This window comes from Chanodichthys erythropterus, chromosome 18 (assembly GCF_024489055.1).
Source record: "Chanodichthys erythropterus isolate Z2021 chromosome 18, ASM2448905v1, whole genome shotgun sequence".
Taxonomy (NCBI): Eukaryota; Metazoa; Chordata; class Actinopteri; order Cypriniformes; family Xenocyprididae; genus Chanodichthys; species Chanodichthys erythropterus.
In genome coordinates, this window is record NC_090238.1 from 25,129,703 (window position 1) to 25,148,252 (window position 18,550).

At 36.9% G+C, this 18,550-nt stretch overlaps 1 protein-coding gene across 1 annotated transcript in view; it reads left to right on the forward strand.

Moving 5' to 3' along the window:
- The window catches only part of ush2a (Usher syndrome 2A (autosomal recessive, mild)), a 241,331-nt gene that overhangs the window by 45,654 nt on the left and 177,127 nt on the right, over positions 1-18,550 (forward strand). The window contains exons 13-19 of the mRNA XM_067367352.1: positions 314-497; positions 2,494-2,657; positions 3,878-4,036; positions 5,808-6,305; positions 8,815-9,093; positions 11,628-11,797; positions 14,729-14,873. Of these exons, the coding sequence (XP_067223453.1) occupies positions 314-497; positions 2,494-2,657; positions 3,878-4,036; positions 5,808-6,305; positions 8,815-9,093; positions 11,628-11,797; positions 14,729-14,873 (1,599 nt within the window). The remainder of the gene's footprint in view (positions 1-313; positions 498-2,493; positions 2,658-3,877; positions 4,037-5,807; positions 6,306-8,814; positions 9,094-11,627; positions 11,798-14,728; positions 14,874-18,550) is intronic.

Below are 18,550 nucleotides of genomic sequence, written 5' to 3' on the forward strand. Positions count from 1 at the left end.
TAAATGATGGCAGAATTTTCATTTTTTGGTAAACTATCCCTTTAAGTTCAATTATCTGCGTTTGAAATAAATATAAATTATAATACATTTTCATTTTATTGTAAATAACATGCAATTAAGTATTTGAAAACATTACATTAATTTTGCACTCAAGTATATTCGATTTCCGTACTCTCTTTATTTTTTTTTTTTTTTTTAAGTGTGCTAATATTTATCAAGGAAATTACAGATTTTTTTTATTTTCATAGTGATTGCAAAAGAGGACGTAAATGCATAATGAGTCTGTTTGTTTCTTCGCATCCTGTCATTGCAGGTTTCTTCCTGTCGGAGGCGGGTATGAATGAGTGTGAAGTGTGTGAATGTCACTCGGTCGGAGCGGTGGGGCGGGTGTGTGCTGCCCACTCAGGGCAGTGTGTGTGTGCTCACCCATCACTGACTGGTCGCAGATGCGATCAGTGCCAGGATCTCTTCTTTGGATTTAATCCAAGTGTTGGCAGGTCAGTGCTATAGTCTAACACCCTTATTTCGGTCATGTTCGAGAAAGACGTTTTCATTTATTACCATGCAGCAAGATATATCTTCAAGTAAAAGAGAACAGTGTAAATCACCGTCAAAAATTACTCCAGACCTCCCTCCCGTCACCGAGACTGAACACTAGTGAATAAATCCCATTTAGAAAATCATGCACATCACTTTTCATAGCGATTTGAGCCAGTTAGCTGCTTACTGGCCCACGGGTTCAGGCAGAGCCAGCAAAGGTCAAATTAGCCATTAAAGTCCCCCGCCTCTAAACGAGGCTGCATTTTAATGCTCTCTGCATAGTTGATTTGTTGGATACATCAATTAGGTTGTAAATACATCATATGTTAGCTGTCTTAATGATATACTCCAAAGCAGCTCCCCAGCTTGAACATATGGCCTAAGTTGGGGATGGAAAACTTGGCATTCTCAGGAGTCAGTGGATTGGAAAATTATTTTTCATGTTTTTCTTCCCTCGTTTCCTACATACGGCAGATTTTCTTTTGATGCTTTTTATATTTAAGTCTTGGTGGTTTGGTTGAAGTCTCATTGAATGACCTTCCTGAAGGCTTGTAGGAGATGGTTAACTACTCCAGCCATGCTGGGTGAAGAAAAGGAACAGTGGGGGACATCGTCAGTGCTTCCCATATTAACCATCGTTTACCTTTTAAGTGTTCTCCCCCCCCCAAAAAAAATTAAAAATGTGATGTTGGGATGCGCAGTAGGTAGGGAGAACATTAATTGTTGGCTGGTGAGATGCAAATAGCATGAGCGTGTGTTTTCAATGCATCAACAACAGGGCTACCGGACATCACAAATTGTTAATCCATACGAGTCGTGACAGATCACTGCATACGCAATCCATCCAGCTGCACTCTTTCGCCCGGTAAGGATGAAAAATGAACTATTTAAACTGATTAGAGGGGAAGCTTGAACTGCATCAGGAGATCCTACACAATAAAGATTTCTTTATCTAAATATTATAAACTCATTTGTCCGCCTCGGAATCAATAAGACGATGCATCTTATTTTGTTTTCTTTTATTGGTTCGTCCGCTGCGGACCACCTAACAGAGGTAGTTAAAAACCCACAATATGGTTAGGGAAGATTAGCCATCACAGAAAATGACATACATAGGCTACATGGAGAATGGTGCTCGGCTAATCATTTAACCTTGGGGGGAAAAGTTTGATTTTACAGATGTGTAGGTCATATTCGTATCTGCTCACTGTTTTTTCATGTTGCTAGTCAAATTTCTTGTCTGCAAACTTTCCAGCTCTATTTGCAACACCTGTTCTAGACAAACATGGAGGCACAATCTGGAGTCATTTATTTGATAGCTGCAAGCTACTGATATATTTCAAATATGGAGAATGTAAGCATGTGGAACATAGCAATATTGGTCCTGATCACAGAATTTGATACATCAACTGGCTTCATTTTTGCATGACGGGGGAAGGAAAAAAAAAGTTCACTGTCTCCTTCTGAGGAGTCAAGGTCGAACCACATTGGGAAACGGGTGGCTTAGCCCAAAACGCCCCTCTAGTTGACAGAACAAATTTTCAGCTCATTAAGAGTCTGTGGCTTTTATCAGCTGCTTTCGAGGGTGTCAGGCGCTTGGCCCCCACATCACCCGCTGCTGGCCCCTCAGGGCCTTTCCTCCTCCATCCCCTACACCCCTCCCAGAAGTGTCACTGACAGGTGACTGTGAATGCCTCCATTTAGTCAAAGTGTCCCCCTTTCCCACACAGTCACACACGCACTAACATGCACACATTCACTTTTTGCAACTCTTCGTATCTTAGCCAGTCGGAGAGACTCACAGTTTTTTGTAAATAAAACTGGACTTGTTACTTTTGGTTAATTACCTGATTTCATGTCCTCTACGGACATGGACAATGTCACAAGAAGTGATACTGTTTTTTTATCTTATGAAAATGGTTTTTGTGTCTCTTGTGATCTTCATGTATCTAGGTGTGAGCCGTGTGGATGTGATCCTGTGGGGGGGTTCAATGGCACGTGCCACTCCCAGACGGGGCAATGCTTGTGCAAGCTTTATGTGACCGGAGATAAATGTGATGCCTGTGTGGAGGGAGCCAGTCACATGGATTCAGACAACTACCTGGGCTGCAGTAAAGGTCTGAATCAATATATACTTTTAATAGCAGTGTTATTTTAGTATTATTTATATACTATTATTGTATTTATCAATATATATAGATTTTAGAAATTTTGATATGTGCTATTGTCAATTTTTTTTATACATATTTCCATTTAGCTTTAATTAATTTTTATTTTAGTACTTTATTTCAGTTAGTTAACTAAGCTAATGGCACAATACTGCAATAAGCATAACAACATATGCGCAATATAAATAATATATTTTAATGATGATTAATGAAATTGGAGTTTTTGGTGCTTTCGTGTTGTGTTCATGCTGAGCTCTGGTTTACACTTATGCGCTCATATTTTCCCAAATATAAATTGGTTTTGGAGTAAGTAGCTGGAATTTATTAATTTTGAAAGTATGTTCATTGCTGTCATCCATGGTACAAGATGTCAAGCGTGATTTTGCCTGAAATTAAAGGCAAGTGGCTAAAAGAGTGGCAGGTTCTTCGATATATCTTACCTCATCTTTGGTTTTTAATAGGAAATACTTCAAGATAGAAAAGAAAACTTGTCAAACCATGTCACCGGAGTTTAAGGAACTTTATTTGAGCGCCTTAATGATAGTAAAATTCTTTGGCTCAACACATTTGGCTCAAAAACAGGAAAATGCCTCTTATACATCACATCACAGAGTTTCTTTGTTGTAGTGACTGTAATTTAAATGCAGATTTTACCAATATAGTCAAATTGCTTTCCAAGTTTAAGAGAAGCATACCTAAGGTCAGAACTCACTGCCGTCACTCAAATTATGTGATATTCACGCTGCACTTATTACATACTTTATTCAAAATACTTACAGGAGCTGACACTCAAATATAATCATGTTGCATCCTTATGTTATAGCTGAACATTTCTATATTTTATAGCCCTTCTGGGTTCAGTGTATATCTATTTTATAAACATTCAGCATGTATAATGAAAGGTGACCTGTTTATGGGTCTATATGTGGTTCAGCACTTAACCTCACAGAGACTCTCAAAGCCCTAATGTCTCCCTCCAGTACAGTGTTTTTATTAAGTTAGCATTTTTTGCATGTAACAAATGATTGTTGCTCTTGTAAATTTATAGTCCATTTTCCCTGTTAGCTAGCATTTGTGGTGCTTTAACCTTGTGTCTTCCACCTCTTTACTGTAGTTCTTTTTCACGGATTTATCACCAATATGTACTGTCTTAAACCACTTCTGTTCAGATCCCCGACAGCAGCCTCCTCCCCTCGGCCGGGTTTTGAACTCCACAGCCATAGAGCTGAGCTGGAGAGCCCCTGACTCCCCCAACAGCAATGCACTGACATACATGCTGCTCCGAGATTCAGAGATCATCCAGATCAGCTATAGCCAGCACCCATTCGGTTAGTCAGATTTTCTGAACGTCAAATGTTTTATGGTGCTGCCATTATGTCTTTGCTTGTATATATAATTTAATATTGTGTTCTGGAATGATACTTTAACTCTGTGCCCTAATCAAATGTGATGCAATAATGTTGATAGATTAAAATTATATAAAATAGAAGACCCTGCAGACTCTCATTACTGTATTAAAGGGATAGTTCACCCAAAAATGAAAATTTGATATTTATCTGCTTACCCCCAGTGCATCCAAGATAGGTGACATTTTTTCTTCAGTCGATCACAAATGATGATTTTTAACTGCAACCGCTGCCCTCTGTCATTCAAATCATTGCAGTAGATGGGAACTTCATCTATAAGAGTGAATAAACCTTGCAAATCCAAATGAAACCCTGCGGCTCGTGACGACACATTAATGTCCTAAGACACAAAACGATCGGTTTGTGTGAAAAACCGAACAGTATTTATATCATTTTTTACCTGTAATACACCACTATGACAACGGAAGTGATGTCTCGCGCTCATTGAAGTATATGGGCGAGACATCACTTCCGTCTTAAGAACGCGTTTTTTGACCTCACTAGCAGGAAGCTGAACGAAGTTGGACATAGTGGTGTATTAGAGGTAAAAAATTATATAAATACTGTTCGGTTTCTCACACAAACCGATCGTTTCGTGTCTTAGGACATCAATGTGTCGTCACAAGCCGCAGGGTTTCATTTGGATTTGTCTAAGCAAGGTTTATTCACTCTTATAGATGAAGTTCCCATCTACTGCAATTATTTGAATGACAAGAGGGCAGCGGTTGCAGTTAAAAATCATCATTTGTGATTGACTGAAGAAAAAATGTCACCTACATCTTGGATGCACTGGGGGTAAGCTGATAAACATCAAATTTTCATTTTTGGCTGAACTATCCCTTTAATTTGACCTTTTTATGAAAAAGCAAGATTAGTTCAAGTCAAGTTGCAAAATGTCATGTGGTGTGAATCCCCAAAGACAAAGTTTTTTTAAATATATTATATATTAATTCTTTAAATATATTATTAAAATTTTATTTATATATATATATATATATATATATATATATATATATATATATATATATATATATATATATATATATATATATATATATATATGTTCAACAGTTCTGTCTGGTTCTCGAATCTGATTGGCTGATAGCCATGCAATATTTCCTACCTTTTCACCGTTTGTATCACTCCGCTAGAAATGACTGTCATAGGAAGTAGTGCTGCACAAAAGAGGGTTTTAAAGACACTCCGTTGTTGTTCTTATTTATTTACTCACTCATGCCGTCGAACTGTTGTATAAACGCAATATCACACGTGTATCAAACTATATATATATATATATATATATATATATATATATATATATATATATATATATATATAGTTTTCTATTAATTGAATCGAGATATAATGTATCACGGCTTTCACAAAAATATTAAGCAGTACAACTGCTTTCATCATTGATAATAATAAAAACTGTTTCTCAAACATCAAATCAAAATATTACAATGAGGATAAATTGCATTTTAAAATATATTAGAATACAAAAGTTATTTTAAATTGTAATAATATTTCACAATATTACAATTTTTACTTGACCTTGAAAAACGTATTACCAGGCCTTGAGGACTATAAGAGACTGACCCCTGAATTTTTGAATGGTAGTGATGTCATCATTAACATTTTCATCAGCACCAAATTCTCATTTGACAGCTTCCTCTTTCTCATTCTCATACAGGAACTATGCATTACACAGATGCTGATTTGTCTCCTTACACAACATACTCTTACCAGCTCATCACCAGTAATATCCGTGCTAACACCAGCAGTGCCGCAGTTAAATTACGCACCCTGTCGGCTGTACCCGAGCAAGAGGAGCTCCAGTTAACCCTTGTGGGTCGAGCCAAGCCCACCAGCGCCTCCTTTAACTGGACAGAGCCCTTGAACACCACTGGTCCAATAGACAGCTATACCCTGAGCTCGATACAGGATCTGACCGGAGAAGAGAGGATGCATTACACAGGACTTCAAACAGAGGCTACTGCTGAGGAGCTGCAACCCTTCACTCGATACAACTTCAGTCTGCAGGCTTGCACTAACGGAGGCTGTGCTCGCAGCGAGAGTCTGATCGTACTTACCGCTCAGATACCTCCCCAGCAGCAGCCTGCACCCAGAATCACAACCCTAGGGTCCTCTCAACTCAGAGTGGACTGGGAACCTCCAGTGTTACCCAATGGTACTGACACACTTAGAGCATTTTTTTTTTATTTATTTTTTTTACTGTTTTTAAAATGGGGCACTTTGAAAAATGGGGGGCACACATTAAAGGTGCCATAGAATTGAAAATTGAATTTACCTTGGGATAGTTGAATAACAAGAGTTCAGTACATGGAAATGACATACAGTGAGTCTCAAACACCATTGTTTCCTCCTTCTTATGTAAATGTCATTTGTTTAAAAGACCTCGAAGAACAGGCGAATCTCAGCATAACACCGACTGTTACGTCGGGAACATTAATAAGTATGCCCCCAATATTTGTATATGCCAGCCCAAGTTTATGGCTTTAGACAGTATTAACGTGTGGATCTGTGCACAGCCGAATCATCAGACTAGATAAGCAAGCAAGAACAATAGCAAAAAATGGCAGATGGAGCAATAATAACTGACATGATCCATGATATCATGATATTTTTAGTGATATTTGTAAATTGTCTTTGTAAATGTTTCGTTAGCATGTTGCTAATGTACTGTTAAATGTGGTTAAAGTTACCATTGTTTTTTACTGTATTCACGGAGACAAGAGCCATCACTATTTTCATTTTTAAACACTTGCAGTCTGTATAATTCATAAACAAAACTTCATTCTTTATAAATCTCTCCAACAGTGTGTAATGTTAGCTTTAACCACAGAGCATAGCCTTAAACTCATTCAGAATCAAATGTAAACATCCAAATAAATACTATACTTACATGATGCTTGACGAACATTTTGTAAAGATCCATTTTGAGGGTTATATTAGCTGTGTGAACTTTGTTTATGCAATGTATTATAGAGTCGTGAGCTCAGGGGCGGGGAGCGCAAGGATTTAAAGGGGAAGCAGCCCTGAATCAGCACATATTTAACGATGCCCCAAAATAGGCAGTTACAAAAATTTATAAAAAAAAATCTATGGGGTATTTTGAGCTGAAACTTCAAAGACACATTCAGTGGACACCTTAGACTTATATTACATCTTGTGAAAAAGCATTCTAAGGCACCTTTAAGGCCTGGGTATATGTTAGTGGTTCTCAACCTTTTTGAATTGAAGGCCTCCAATTGTACACAATATTTTATTAGCCCCAACTGTCTAACACAATACTTGATTAGCCACAATATTTGGTTAATTTACCACAATTAGTTTTGAGATTTTTTAGAAGTTTCAAGAACTATTATTACTTTATTAAAACAATAGTTGTTGAGGGGGGAAATTATATATATAAAAAAATCAGTTATTTATTTTTTCCCCTTAATTAAATTATTCTAAGTCATCCTGCAGCTCCCTTAGAATTTTGATGAGGCCCCTCAATGGGCCCCAGTCTCCTGGTTGAGAACTAAAGCCGTGCACACACTTAACGATTGTAAGGCCGATTATGAATGTAAATTGATACTTATGACTGATCGCTCTCAAACGCGTCCAGTCAGAGCCAGTTGCGTTCAGTCTGCGATTACAGTCGGTGTTCAAATTCCATGTGTGAGTATATAAATCGGCTCCAGTCGAAGGAAACAATAGGTATGTGTGTTCAGTTCAGTCTTAGGTGTGTCCCCGGCTTAATGCGTTCCCATTGTTATAATGAACGCTATATTTTTACATATTTTTGGGGTATTTTGTTTTATTTTATATCATTTTTTTTTTGTCTTCCACCAGACCTAATATGATGAAACAAAATAAAATAAATAAATAAATAAACAGCTTATGACATTCCTAACCACACACTGATTAGTACTAGGATGTTAAACGTATTTTTTAAATTTAAATATTCAGATAGATTAAACAGATCAGTCATAAAATTTCTCTCTACTTTTTTTTTTTTTTAATTTAGAGGGAGTATGATTTTGTTAGACATCATTTATTTAACAGTGATTCCATGGCGGAGCAGAAATGCTCTTCTGCTCTGTCGTAGCTTCCTTTTTAGCTGTCTCCAGCTACATCATTACAATAATGAGAAATACTATTATAGAGATGCCATTTGATCTCAGCCAGGATGAAAATTAATTCCTTACGAACTTTAATCTACAACCAAGAGGCTTGATTAAGGCTCAGCCCATGCTTCATTTCGCAATATAAACTGATGGGACTGTGCGCCGCAAAGAAACATTTCATATTTAAAACAGTTGATTGCTGCATACAATTATGTATTGTGCCTCGCGCCATTGAAAGCGTCACAAAATAGCCCTCTGTATATCAATGACTTTTAATGCCAGTTATCATGCTTTTTGCCAAATTAGCTCATTAACATGGACCATTATAAAGTGCCCTTAGAGGATTCTCTCAATGAATTTCTTCTCAGTTTAATTGTGTCTATCTGATTCTCTCTGTCTGCCTCTCTTTTCTACATAATTTCATGCAGCAGCTGTAATTGTGTATTGTCAATGGCCAGTCTTACATCTCAATATCATCTGCCTCTTTCTGAGGCTTAATAAGGGATTGTGGAGGAAGGTATTGGCATATATAGGTTTCATGCATCTCTTTTTTTCTCTCTCCAGGTATAATTATCAGGTATGAGCTCTTTATGCAGCAGCTGAACGAGTCGCAGAGAAATGCCACCAGTCACAGTCCAGAGCAAAGGGTTTTCCTCAGTAGTGGCTGGCTGAACCCACGGCCATCGATGAGTTCAGCCAATGAGAATGCTCTAACTCCACCTGAGAGCAATGCGGTGGTGTCGAATCTAGAAGCATTTTCCACCTACCGCTTCAGAGTGCTTACGGTTAACATGGCCGGCAGTACCCTGTCAGAGTGGGCAGTGGGACGTACCGCAGAAGGAGGTCAGTTGAAGAAAGAAAGCCATTTACACATTTAAACAAAAACCAAAGCTAAACTATGATGACTGTAACTATATAAAATGAAATGAAACTTTGTATTAAATTTTAAAAATCACTTTTGTCACGGACAGCTCATTTCATTTTGTTTTATATCCGAAGAGATTATGAAACAAATTATCTTGAACAACACTCGAAACAGTTTGAAATAAACAAGTATAGCATTTCATAGGCCACAAACGCGGCTCCATCCCGCAGAGAAAATCCTGCATCTTCAGTCTTTATTTAGATGGGAGCCCTGGAGAATTGATTTTGAGGAGATGCTTATTAAGCAGAGAAAGAATAGGTGGCTAGTGTTACAGCGTAGAATGACAGTTCCTGAAAAACGGAAATGAGGAATTAGCATAAACATGTGAGGGATTGTTTATGTGGGATAAATTTTCACCACAAGTGCTTCACAGGAAGGAACCCATCCAGGCTTTCTCTTTGATTTCAAAGAGAAGACAGCTGAAGCTCCATTTAGTGTTTCTGTCAACTTCCTCTCTATATTTTGACACTTAGAGGGAGGTGTACTTTATATTTTTTATATCTGGCCATGTTTTTGTTTGACGAGATGCACTTGAGTTTGCAGATTTCTTTGTCAAAGGTTGTGTTAAGAGGACAACCCAACAGCTGTTTGAAGTGAGTTAGGATTGAACAGTGTAGAGCAGAATCATTTTGTCAGTTATTTTAAAAAGAAATTAGAATTTATAAATATGCTATTCCATGGAAGAATAATATTTTATTTATTTTTTTTTTCCATTATTTATAGTTATATTCAGTAAAAATATATTAGTAGCAATTAAACATCATTGTTATTATTCTGTTTTCTTCTAAACTATTTTTTTTTTAACTCTAACTCCTCCTAGAGCTTTAAAGGGTTAGTTCACCCAAAAATAAAAACTCACCCTCATGGCGTTCCACACCCGTAAGACCTTCATTCATCTTCAGAACACAAATTAAGATATTTTAGTTAAAATCTGATGGTCTGTGAGGCCTTCATAGGGAGCAATGACATTTTCTCTGTCAAGATCCATAAAGTTACTAAAAACATATTTAAATCAGTTCATGTGAGTACAGTGGTTCAATATTAATATTATAAAGCGACGAGAATATTTTTGGTGTGCCAAAAAAACAAAATAACGACTTATTTAGTGATGGCCGATTTCAAAACACTGCTTCAGGAAGCATCAGAGCATAAATGAATCATTGTGTCGAATCTGCAGTTTGGAGTGCCAAAGTCACGTGATTTCAGCCGTTTGAACCACGATACGAATCATGATTCGATATACTGATTCACTGTGCTCCGATGCTTCCTGAAGCAGTGTTTTAAAATTGGTCATCACTAAATAAGTAGTTATTTTATTTTTTTGATGCACCAAAAATATTCTCGTCACTTTATTATATTATTATTGAACCACTGTACTCACATGAACTGATTTAGATATATTTTTAGTACCTTTATGGATCTTGAGAGAGGAAATGTCAATATGAAGGCCTCACGGAGCCATTGGATTTCAACTAAAATATCTTAATTGTGTTCTGAAGATTAACAAAGGTCTTACGGGTGTGAAACGGCATGAGGGCAAGTAATAAATGACAGAATTTTCATTTTTGGGTGAACTAACCCTTTAATGCTACAAGCACCAAACTCTTAGAGTGTTCTGAAGTTTGTTGCCATATCTTTTCTAATTGATCAGACTTATGGTTTTCTTACAAATTACGATTAAAATTCCAAAAATACCATAGATTTGCATTGGCTGTAATACTAATGCTGTCCTATAGAGGGGCAACAGGATAAGACACCTATTATTATGTGGACTCTTTAACTCTCCATTTTCATCAATTAAAATGACAAATAAATGCATACCCCGAGAGCACTCCACAAGTTATGTTTGTTTATATACCATCTGGATACTAAGTATTGATCGGATGAATGCACGTTATAAACAGTTTATTGTACAGGTAAGTTAATCGCCGTTCTAAACTAATGTGCTGCGACATTGTAGCACACGCACACACATACAGACACACATCACGTGCAGATTGCAAGCACACAGAAATGTTCAAAAGTGCAGAAAGGCTTTTTCCTGTGATTTATCAATAAAATAGCTTAGAAACTGAAAAGTTATAGTATATATTTCTTTCTGGTTTTGAAGTAACTAAAACACACAGCTTCACTATTAGTAGAGAGACGCTGCGCAGACAGGTAGGATTAATTCACACACGCAATCGCTCTCTTACTAATGCATTCAAATAAATGTAATCTTACTGTGCTGCTTTATCTGTATCTGATCTAGACAGACAAAATAACTCATAGACAAAAGACAACATAACTAGACAAAATAACTTAATTCCGGTATTCTCTCAAACAAGTCTTAATTTTTTCCTAATTTTGTGAATTAGTGTCACAAGTAAGTTAACTTGTTGGAAAACAAGACAAAAATGCTGATTAGGAAAATATTTAATTGTTTTGATGAATCATCTGTTCTGCCCCACAGTACCAGAGTACATGCCCCCTCCTCAAGTGTCTCCTGTGTCCTCGTCCTCACTCAGAGTGAGCTGGGAAGCGCCACAGGACAAAGATGTCAGGGGCGAAGTGACTGAGTACAGAGTCAACCTTCACCAAGAACAAATGTCCAACCCATATGCTCCACCTATAGTATCTCAGGTATCCATTGCAGCACATTAAACTTTTTTCTTGATAGAAAAGGGCCACTGCCAGAATATTTACTATACTTTGCCTCATGCATCACACAGAACACTTCCCATTGCTCCATTTTTTCAAGCAAGTTTTCTTTTCCACTTTCTTTACTATCTGTTGCTACATTGATAAAGAAAGTTTACATAGAAATTTTTTTTACCCCAATAACCTTCATTTCTGTCCAGTTTGATAATTCCATAGCTTGTGACTTGTGTCCCAGTATGCATGTGGCGTGGGCTGAACTGTCCAAAAAGGTCTCCTCTATTACTCATGTGAATCTTTGTGTTTCTTTTTCTTCGTTCGGGTAGCAAACCTTTAAAGGTTAAAGTAGTGTCATGTCCTGCATGTTAGTCTGTATTTAAAGCACTGTTTTCCATATCAGAATCACCTTTCCTGTCTTCGTGGCAAATGTTTCAAGGATGTTTTTTGAGATTACTTTTCTTGAACAATCCTCTTTTTAATTGGATTTCATTATCTTAGATTTTAATTAGTTTGATAAGTGTATGTTAGCATTGATGTTTTCCATCAGTAATCTACAGATATGCACTTTTTTAATAAATATGTTAGGTCAGTCAGGTATTGAATGCTCTGGGGGTGTGATCTATGCAGTGTGTGTCTACACGTGTACATTCTTATGAGCGGATGAAAAGATCTAGCTTTTTTTTAAAGTTTTGTGAACTGAATGAGCTTCTATTGGCATATTCAGTTGCTGAAATGTTGCTTGTACTTACTGAGAACTGTTTTCAACACTACATACAGTCAACACTTACTGTACAACTGAGCAATCTTAGGAAAATCAAACACGCTTTCCTAGATTGTTTCTGTCTTTGATAAGAACAATTGGGTAAAACGATTAATTTAGGAAACTGATTGTTTAAAATGGTTTGCATTTTGTTATCAGTAATGTACATTAGGGTGTTTGTCGCATTTTCTGTTATTTAGTTCATTTCTGTTATTTGGTTAATGTTCCTTGCATAAAATATCACAGAATCACACACACTTCACTCAGGCTGTTTGCGAAATTACGTCTCACAGGAAGTTTTCAAATTACTTTGTAAGTTATTAAATAAAGAAATATGAATTTTACCTAGAGCTGCATGATTCTGGATAAAATGAAAATCACAATCTTTTTGGTTTCAAATCGAGATCAAGAATCTCCCACGATTCTGAATATTAAACTAAACAAAATAACATGTAATTCACTAGAGGTTCTGACAAAATATTAATTGCTGGACTCTATCTGTTTAATTAATTTGAATGAATTATTTAAAAAAAAAAAATGGTTTTGAATGAACTCAATGACTCATTAATAAATACTTGTTTCATTACTTGATGAATCAATGTTTTTGACGGAATCTTTTGAATAAATGATTCGATGACATTACATTTTTAACAGTCACTTGTCACTTGTAATTGATACAACCGTTATTTGAAGCACCAAGTTAGTTTAAAAAGGTAGTTTGCTCTATTTTGATCGCTATTGTAGACATCAGTGTTTATATCCTAAATTTAAACTTTTATCTAATTACTTCTATGATAATTTGAATATTTGTAACACAGAAATAACTACTGTGTGGTCCAAAACTGCCCTCTCTGGCTCAGCACGGCAGCACAATCACTGATTTGAATGTGCCAGTATGATTGTATCAAAGGTTTAATAGACACGGGCGAATCATTGTCATTAATAAAATAAGATTGCTTGGGTGTTTGAATCGAGATTGCAATCTTTTTATGATTAATCATGCAGCTCTAACTGTACCTCACCTTCAGCATTATAATTATTTTACCCGCACTGGACACTGCATGTCATGCCATACCTCTCAGGGATGGCAGATGCCCGTCTTTAGTCGTCAACATGAGATTGGTTTCTGATTAGATCGGCAAAATAAGAGATCGCCGTTCCACTCATAAGAAGCGGCAGATAGTGATCGGTAGCCGATCGATCGGAGCAACCCACTATAATACAATGTTGGTAGTATAGCCTATGTAAATGAACAATGTTTACTCTTTGTCCTTGTTACCTGGACTGAGAAATGTCCCTTAAATTTGTCAGCAAAAGTCGGCCAGATGATGCTCCAGGGCTTTCGTGAAAACTACAGATTGTATTTCTGCATTTTTTTTTTCATGCCCACGGACAGTTGGATCGACAGAGGGTTGTTAACAAAACAGTTAATGTAAGAGTAAGTTTATCATTGAAAATTAATACAATTTGTCTACTATTTAATCAGCATTATGGTAAAAATGGAGCACTATGGCAACAGCCTTCTTACCTGTACATTACAACGTTTTGCTTTGAAGGGTTGAGCAGAGGGTGCACCCCGTTCCTTTTCTTCCAACCTTTTTCATCCTCCTTCTCCCCCATTTGGCTTAAAATACTGTGTTCATAGTCATCCAGCTTGAAATAAAACCTAAAAACAGAGAGGTTCTTCAGATTTTCCGTAGCAGTGTTCTCTCCATATTTACAATTCTTTGCGGCCTTTAGTCACTGCCTACAATGCTCTGGATCCTTCAGTGGAAACTGAAAATAACTCACTTCCACTAAATGTTTACTCTTTGAATTCTTGCAACTGAGAACTGTACAAGTCTGCAGCATTTTGATTAAAAGTTTGCCAAGTAGTATTTCCTACTCAAGTATTTGACTTTGGTCAAGCCTATTCAATATGAGCCTGCTGGGAGTGGCCTTGGGCAGCAACATGCCCAGTCCATTATGTGTGCTAAAGACAACAGCCTCTTTTCTGTGTTTTCTCTTGTGAAGTAGCACAAATTTAAAAAATAACTGCTTTTCTACTGCAAAGGAAGCCACGTTTTATTGAAAGACCAGTTGGCCAATGGTGAATTAACGCTTTAAGTGTGAAATTGTGAATTACGCAGTGTAATATGTGTGTTTTCATGTTTCAGGTGCTGTACAGTGGATCAGCACAGGAGCAGAGCTACATTGCAGGAGGACTGAAGGCCTATGAGGAGTACAGTTTTACTGTAACAGTGTGCAACAGACAGGGCTGCGTGAGCAGTCCACCTGCGTCTGGCCGAACTCTGGCCTCCGGTCGGTACCATCTCTAACATCTACATCCAATGTACCTAACAAGCAGCCATTGATGTGATGTTTTGAGGTCTATGTTCTGAATCTTCACTTTCAAATCTTTACTGATTGGTTTAAAATTCTCTATCATGAATGCTACTTCATCCCTGATACAAGAACCAATCACGTTCTACTTTTAAGGAAAAATTCACCGTTTATAATGGAGTGCACACACAGTATGTGTGTGCGGGCACTCGACATCCAATTAGGTGCGCGAGCTTCGATATATGTTGTCGTCGAAAGGAGAAAAACCTGAATAGGTGTTAATTCTTATGTTAATATTAATGAAGTGCCTTTAATGGAAAGTGTCTGTCATTGCTCATAGTCAGATTGTTGAATTGGTCTCCCTCAGTGAGGGCCGGGCCAGACCACCTTTAATTGTGTACGTAAACCCATCGGTGAACTGGAGCACATATGGTCTGCCCTGCTCTCAATTGAAAGAGGAAGTCTTTTATCTCAAAGGAATACAAACTAAAGCTATTTTAGATTCACTCTCAGGTTATCTCTATTATTTTCATACTTTAAAATTGATGAATTTTGAATAGTCAAGCAGTCAGAGGAAAGAAGGTTCGTTCTTTACGCAATTTCTGAAAGTGTGTCATCAAGAACACCATTTTATTTTTTATCAGGCTTTTCTGTTCTCTCTCTCAGTCATTCGCTCTCTCATTTTTCCCTTTTATATAGTGGATGTAGATTTTAGTTTTATTCATATATAAATTTTATTTTTTTATTTTTTATTGAGGACCAAGATTTTGCACAATATGCTCAATTATTAATGTGATATACAGGAATAGGAAAATTAACACTTTATTAACAGTTTAACACATGGATTAAACATTAAAAACCTCTTTTTTTAACTATATATTTGTAGAACAATTTGGACAATCTTACCTTATATGTCTAGCTTAGCCTTTCCAGATTTGGACTTTTCTTAATTGTACAGGAAGGAAATGCATATACTTTCTGACAATGACCAGCCTCATTTCCCTTTTCAATTCTTTCCCTTTGCCTTTATTTTGCCATTTACACGACGACCCACATGAAGGCTTAATGAGTTAAACCAACCCCTCAGACAGGATTCTCCACTCCGCTTCTAACTACTTCATTTGCGGACCAAGCCGAGAAATTCATTGTGCGGCAGTAAAAACAATTTACTGTTAATTACAAGGAGAAAAATGTGCCGTAGCGTTCTCCCCGATTGCCATGAATCACCGCACACTCCCGGAGATTTATAAGGAATATGTAAGTAGGATGAATTAGCAGGGTTTAATAACAGAGGCACAAATCATGCAGCCTTCAAGGGCCTTTAATTGATACAGTGGAATGTGATGGGCATGAATCAGTCAGGCTCGCAGCGTCGCTGTAACATATGGTCAGCTCAATATGCTGCAGCCGACAGAGCTGCCGATGTCATCGGCTCTTCCATATGGCAGGAGGGTTTTAACGCTTTGCGTCTGTTTATAGAATTATTATTGAAGGTTTTTTTGTTGGCATGGGGTATCAGTAGTTAAATTCTTATGCAAATATTTGCTTTGATTTTTTCATTTATATGGACTTGTACATCAGTTTTTATTGTGTGTATTTTGTGTGTTATTTTTTGTTTTAATATCGTGTTGCTCTTTTTTTCCTTTATTTTTTCATATGAAAGCCCATTTTACGACCACTTAAGCTGAATTTGCCGTGTCTCCAATTCATTAATATTCCACTTCCACACAAGCTTCTCTTAATGTCCTTACACACCTCCCGTACATTTGAACAAACAGCATGCTGACTAGCTCAACACAACCTGTTGTCTGGACCACTCAAGACTATGTCTCCCTCAAGCCTTGTTTTCGCCCAACACTCTGCCAGGATTTAATGTTGATGATTGCAATTTATTTGAGCCTTACCTCCGTTTTATGACTGTCTGTATACACAATGCACATCACTATTACATCAATGCACTATTAGACAGAATTACCATCTGTTCAAACCGAGAAGTCAGCATCTGCTTTCTCCGAGTGGAATGACATCAAATTGCTTTAAATAGCACACCACTGAAATGAACTGAGACACTTAAGTTATTCATATCTTTATAGCAGAATAATTAAACTGTAGATTAATGTCTCTCATAGCTATAGAACACAGTAGTGGAAATAAACACTCTTTTTTCCAGTAATTTGGAATTTATGAGTCAGATTTGTCTTTTAATTCACATTCTTTGAGGCAATATTTAATTGTTTTTGATTTATCTTTACTAATATGCGCCACAATGTCAGTTTTCATTGAACAGACTTGAAAGATCTCGGCAAGCACAGTATTTGATATTTTGTGCCTGGTTGCGGTCAAGGTTTTGGTTCCATATAATCAATAAAAATTACATTAATCAACAAGGCAGAATGTGACAAAGATCAAAGAAATTTCTGCATGCATAGCAAGAGAGTAACTATTCAAAATCATTGTACACAATCCATTTAATTGTTGCTTGGCAAGCCGCCATGATTGGTTCAAATGCATAACATACACAATTTATAGCCCTGTCAGATGCAAGATTTATTTGAAGACATTTTTCTTTTATGTATACTCCTGTTCAAAAGTTTGGGAATATTGTGAAATATTGTCAAATTGTGAAATATTATTACAATCTGAAATAACCGTTTTCTATTTTATGTTAAATGAAATTTATTCCTGTAATAGTAAAGCTGAAATTTCAGCAGCCATTACTCTTCAGTGTCACATGATCCTTCAGAAATCATTCTAATCATTCACATTCACACAGCAGCAGAAAACAGTTGTCATTCCTGTATTCGAGTCCTTAATACGGTTACATTCACACACAGTAGGGTTATTTACGGGATTGACAACCGCATTCTATAACCAAACTCATAACCGTAAATTTTCAGGAATCACAACCACATTCTCAGAAAATCCGTGCTGTGTGAACGGAACCGGACTGGACAACTAGTTGTCTGTCACATCATACAGTGTGAGAGAGCCGCTCTCCTGAGGTGTTTTGTGTGTGGTTTCGCTTTTGGTAACTTACAGCGACAGAGATGTGAGCAGTGCGTGGTTGATCCAGTCACTGTTCTCAACCGAATTCAAATCCTGCGTCATGCGTGAGACTTCGCAAAGGACGTGACCGGACGTGACACGTGAGTGCAACGGTAAAAGACTCCGGCTAGTGCATGTTTACATGCTGCTGTTGGTTAATGAAGTTTTGATGGATGAACTCGCGGTTCAGTTAGTCTCTCTTGTCATGTCAAAAGTGATAAGACTTTTCAGTTTTATGGTCGGCATCTTTAATATTACGTTGGTCACTGTCGTTATGGTTACTATTAAGAGAACAATGGCTTGACTGTCATTGCATGTTCATACAGACAGACAGTGTTCGAGACGCTACTGTAAGTTGCTGTGTAAACTGGACATTTCGAGACTCACACCTGTAAGGAAATGCGGTTGTCAATCCCCAAAACGTACAGTATGAACGTGGCATTCAAATCTATATTTTTCAGGATTATTCGATCAATTTAAAGTTATAAATAACAGTTTTTTTAAAATAGAAATCTTTTGTAACATTATAAATGTCTTTACTGTCACTTTTGATCAATTTAAGGCATCAATTTCTTTGATATATGCACACATTTTTATAATTTTAGATTATA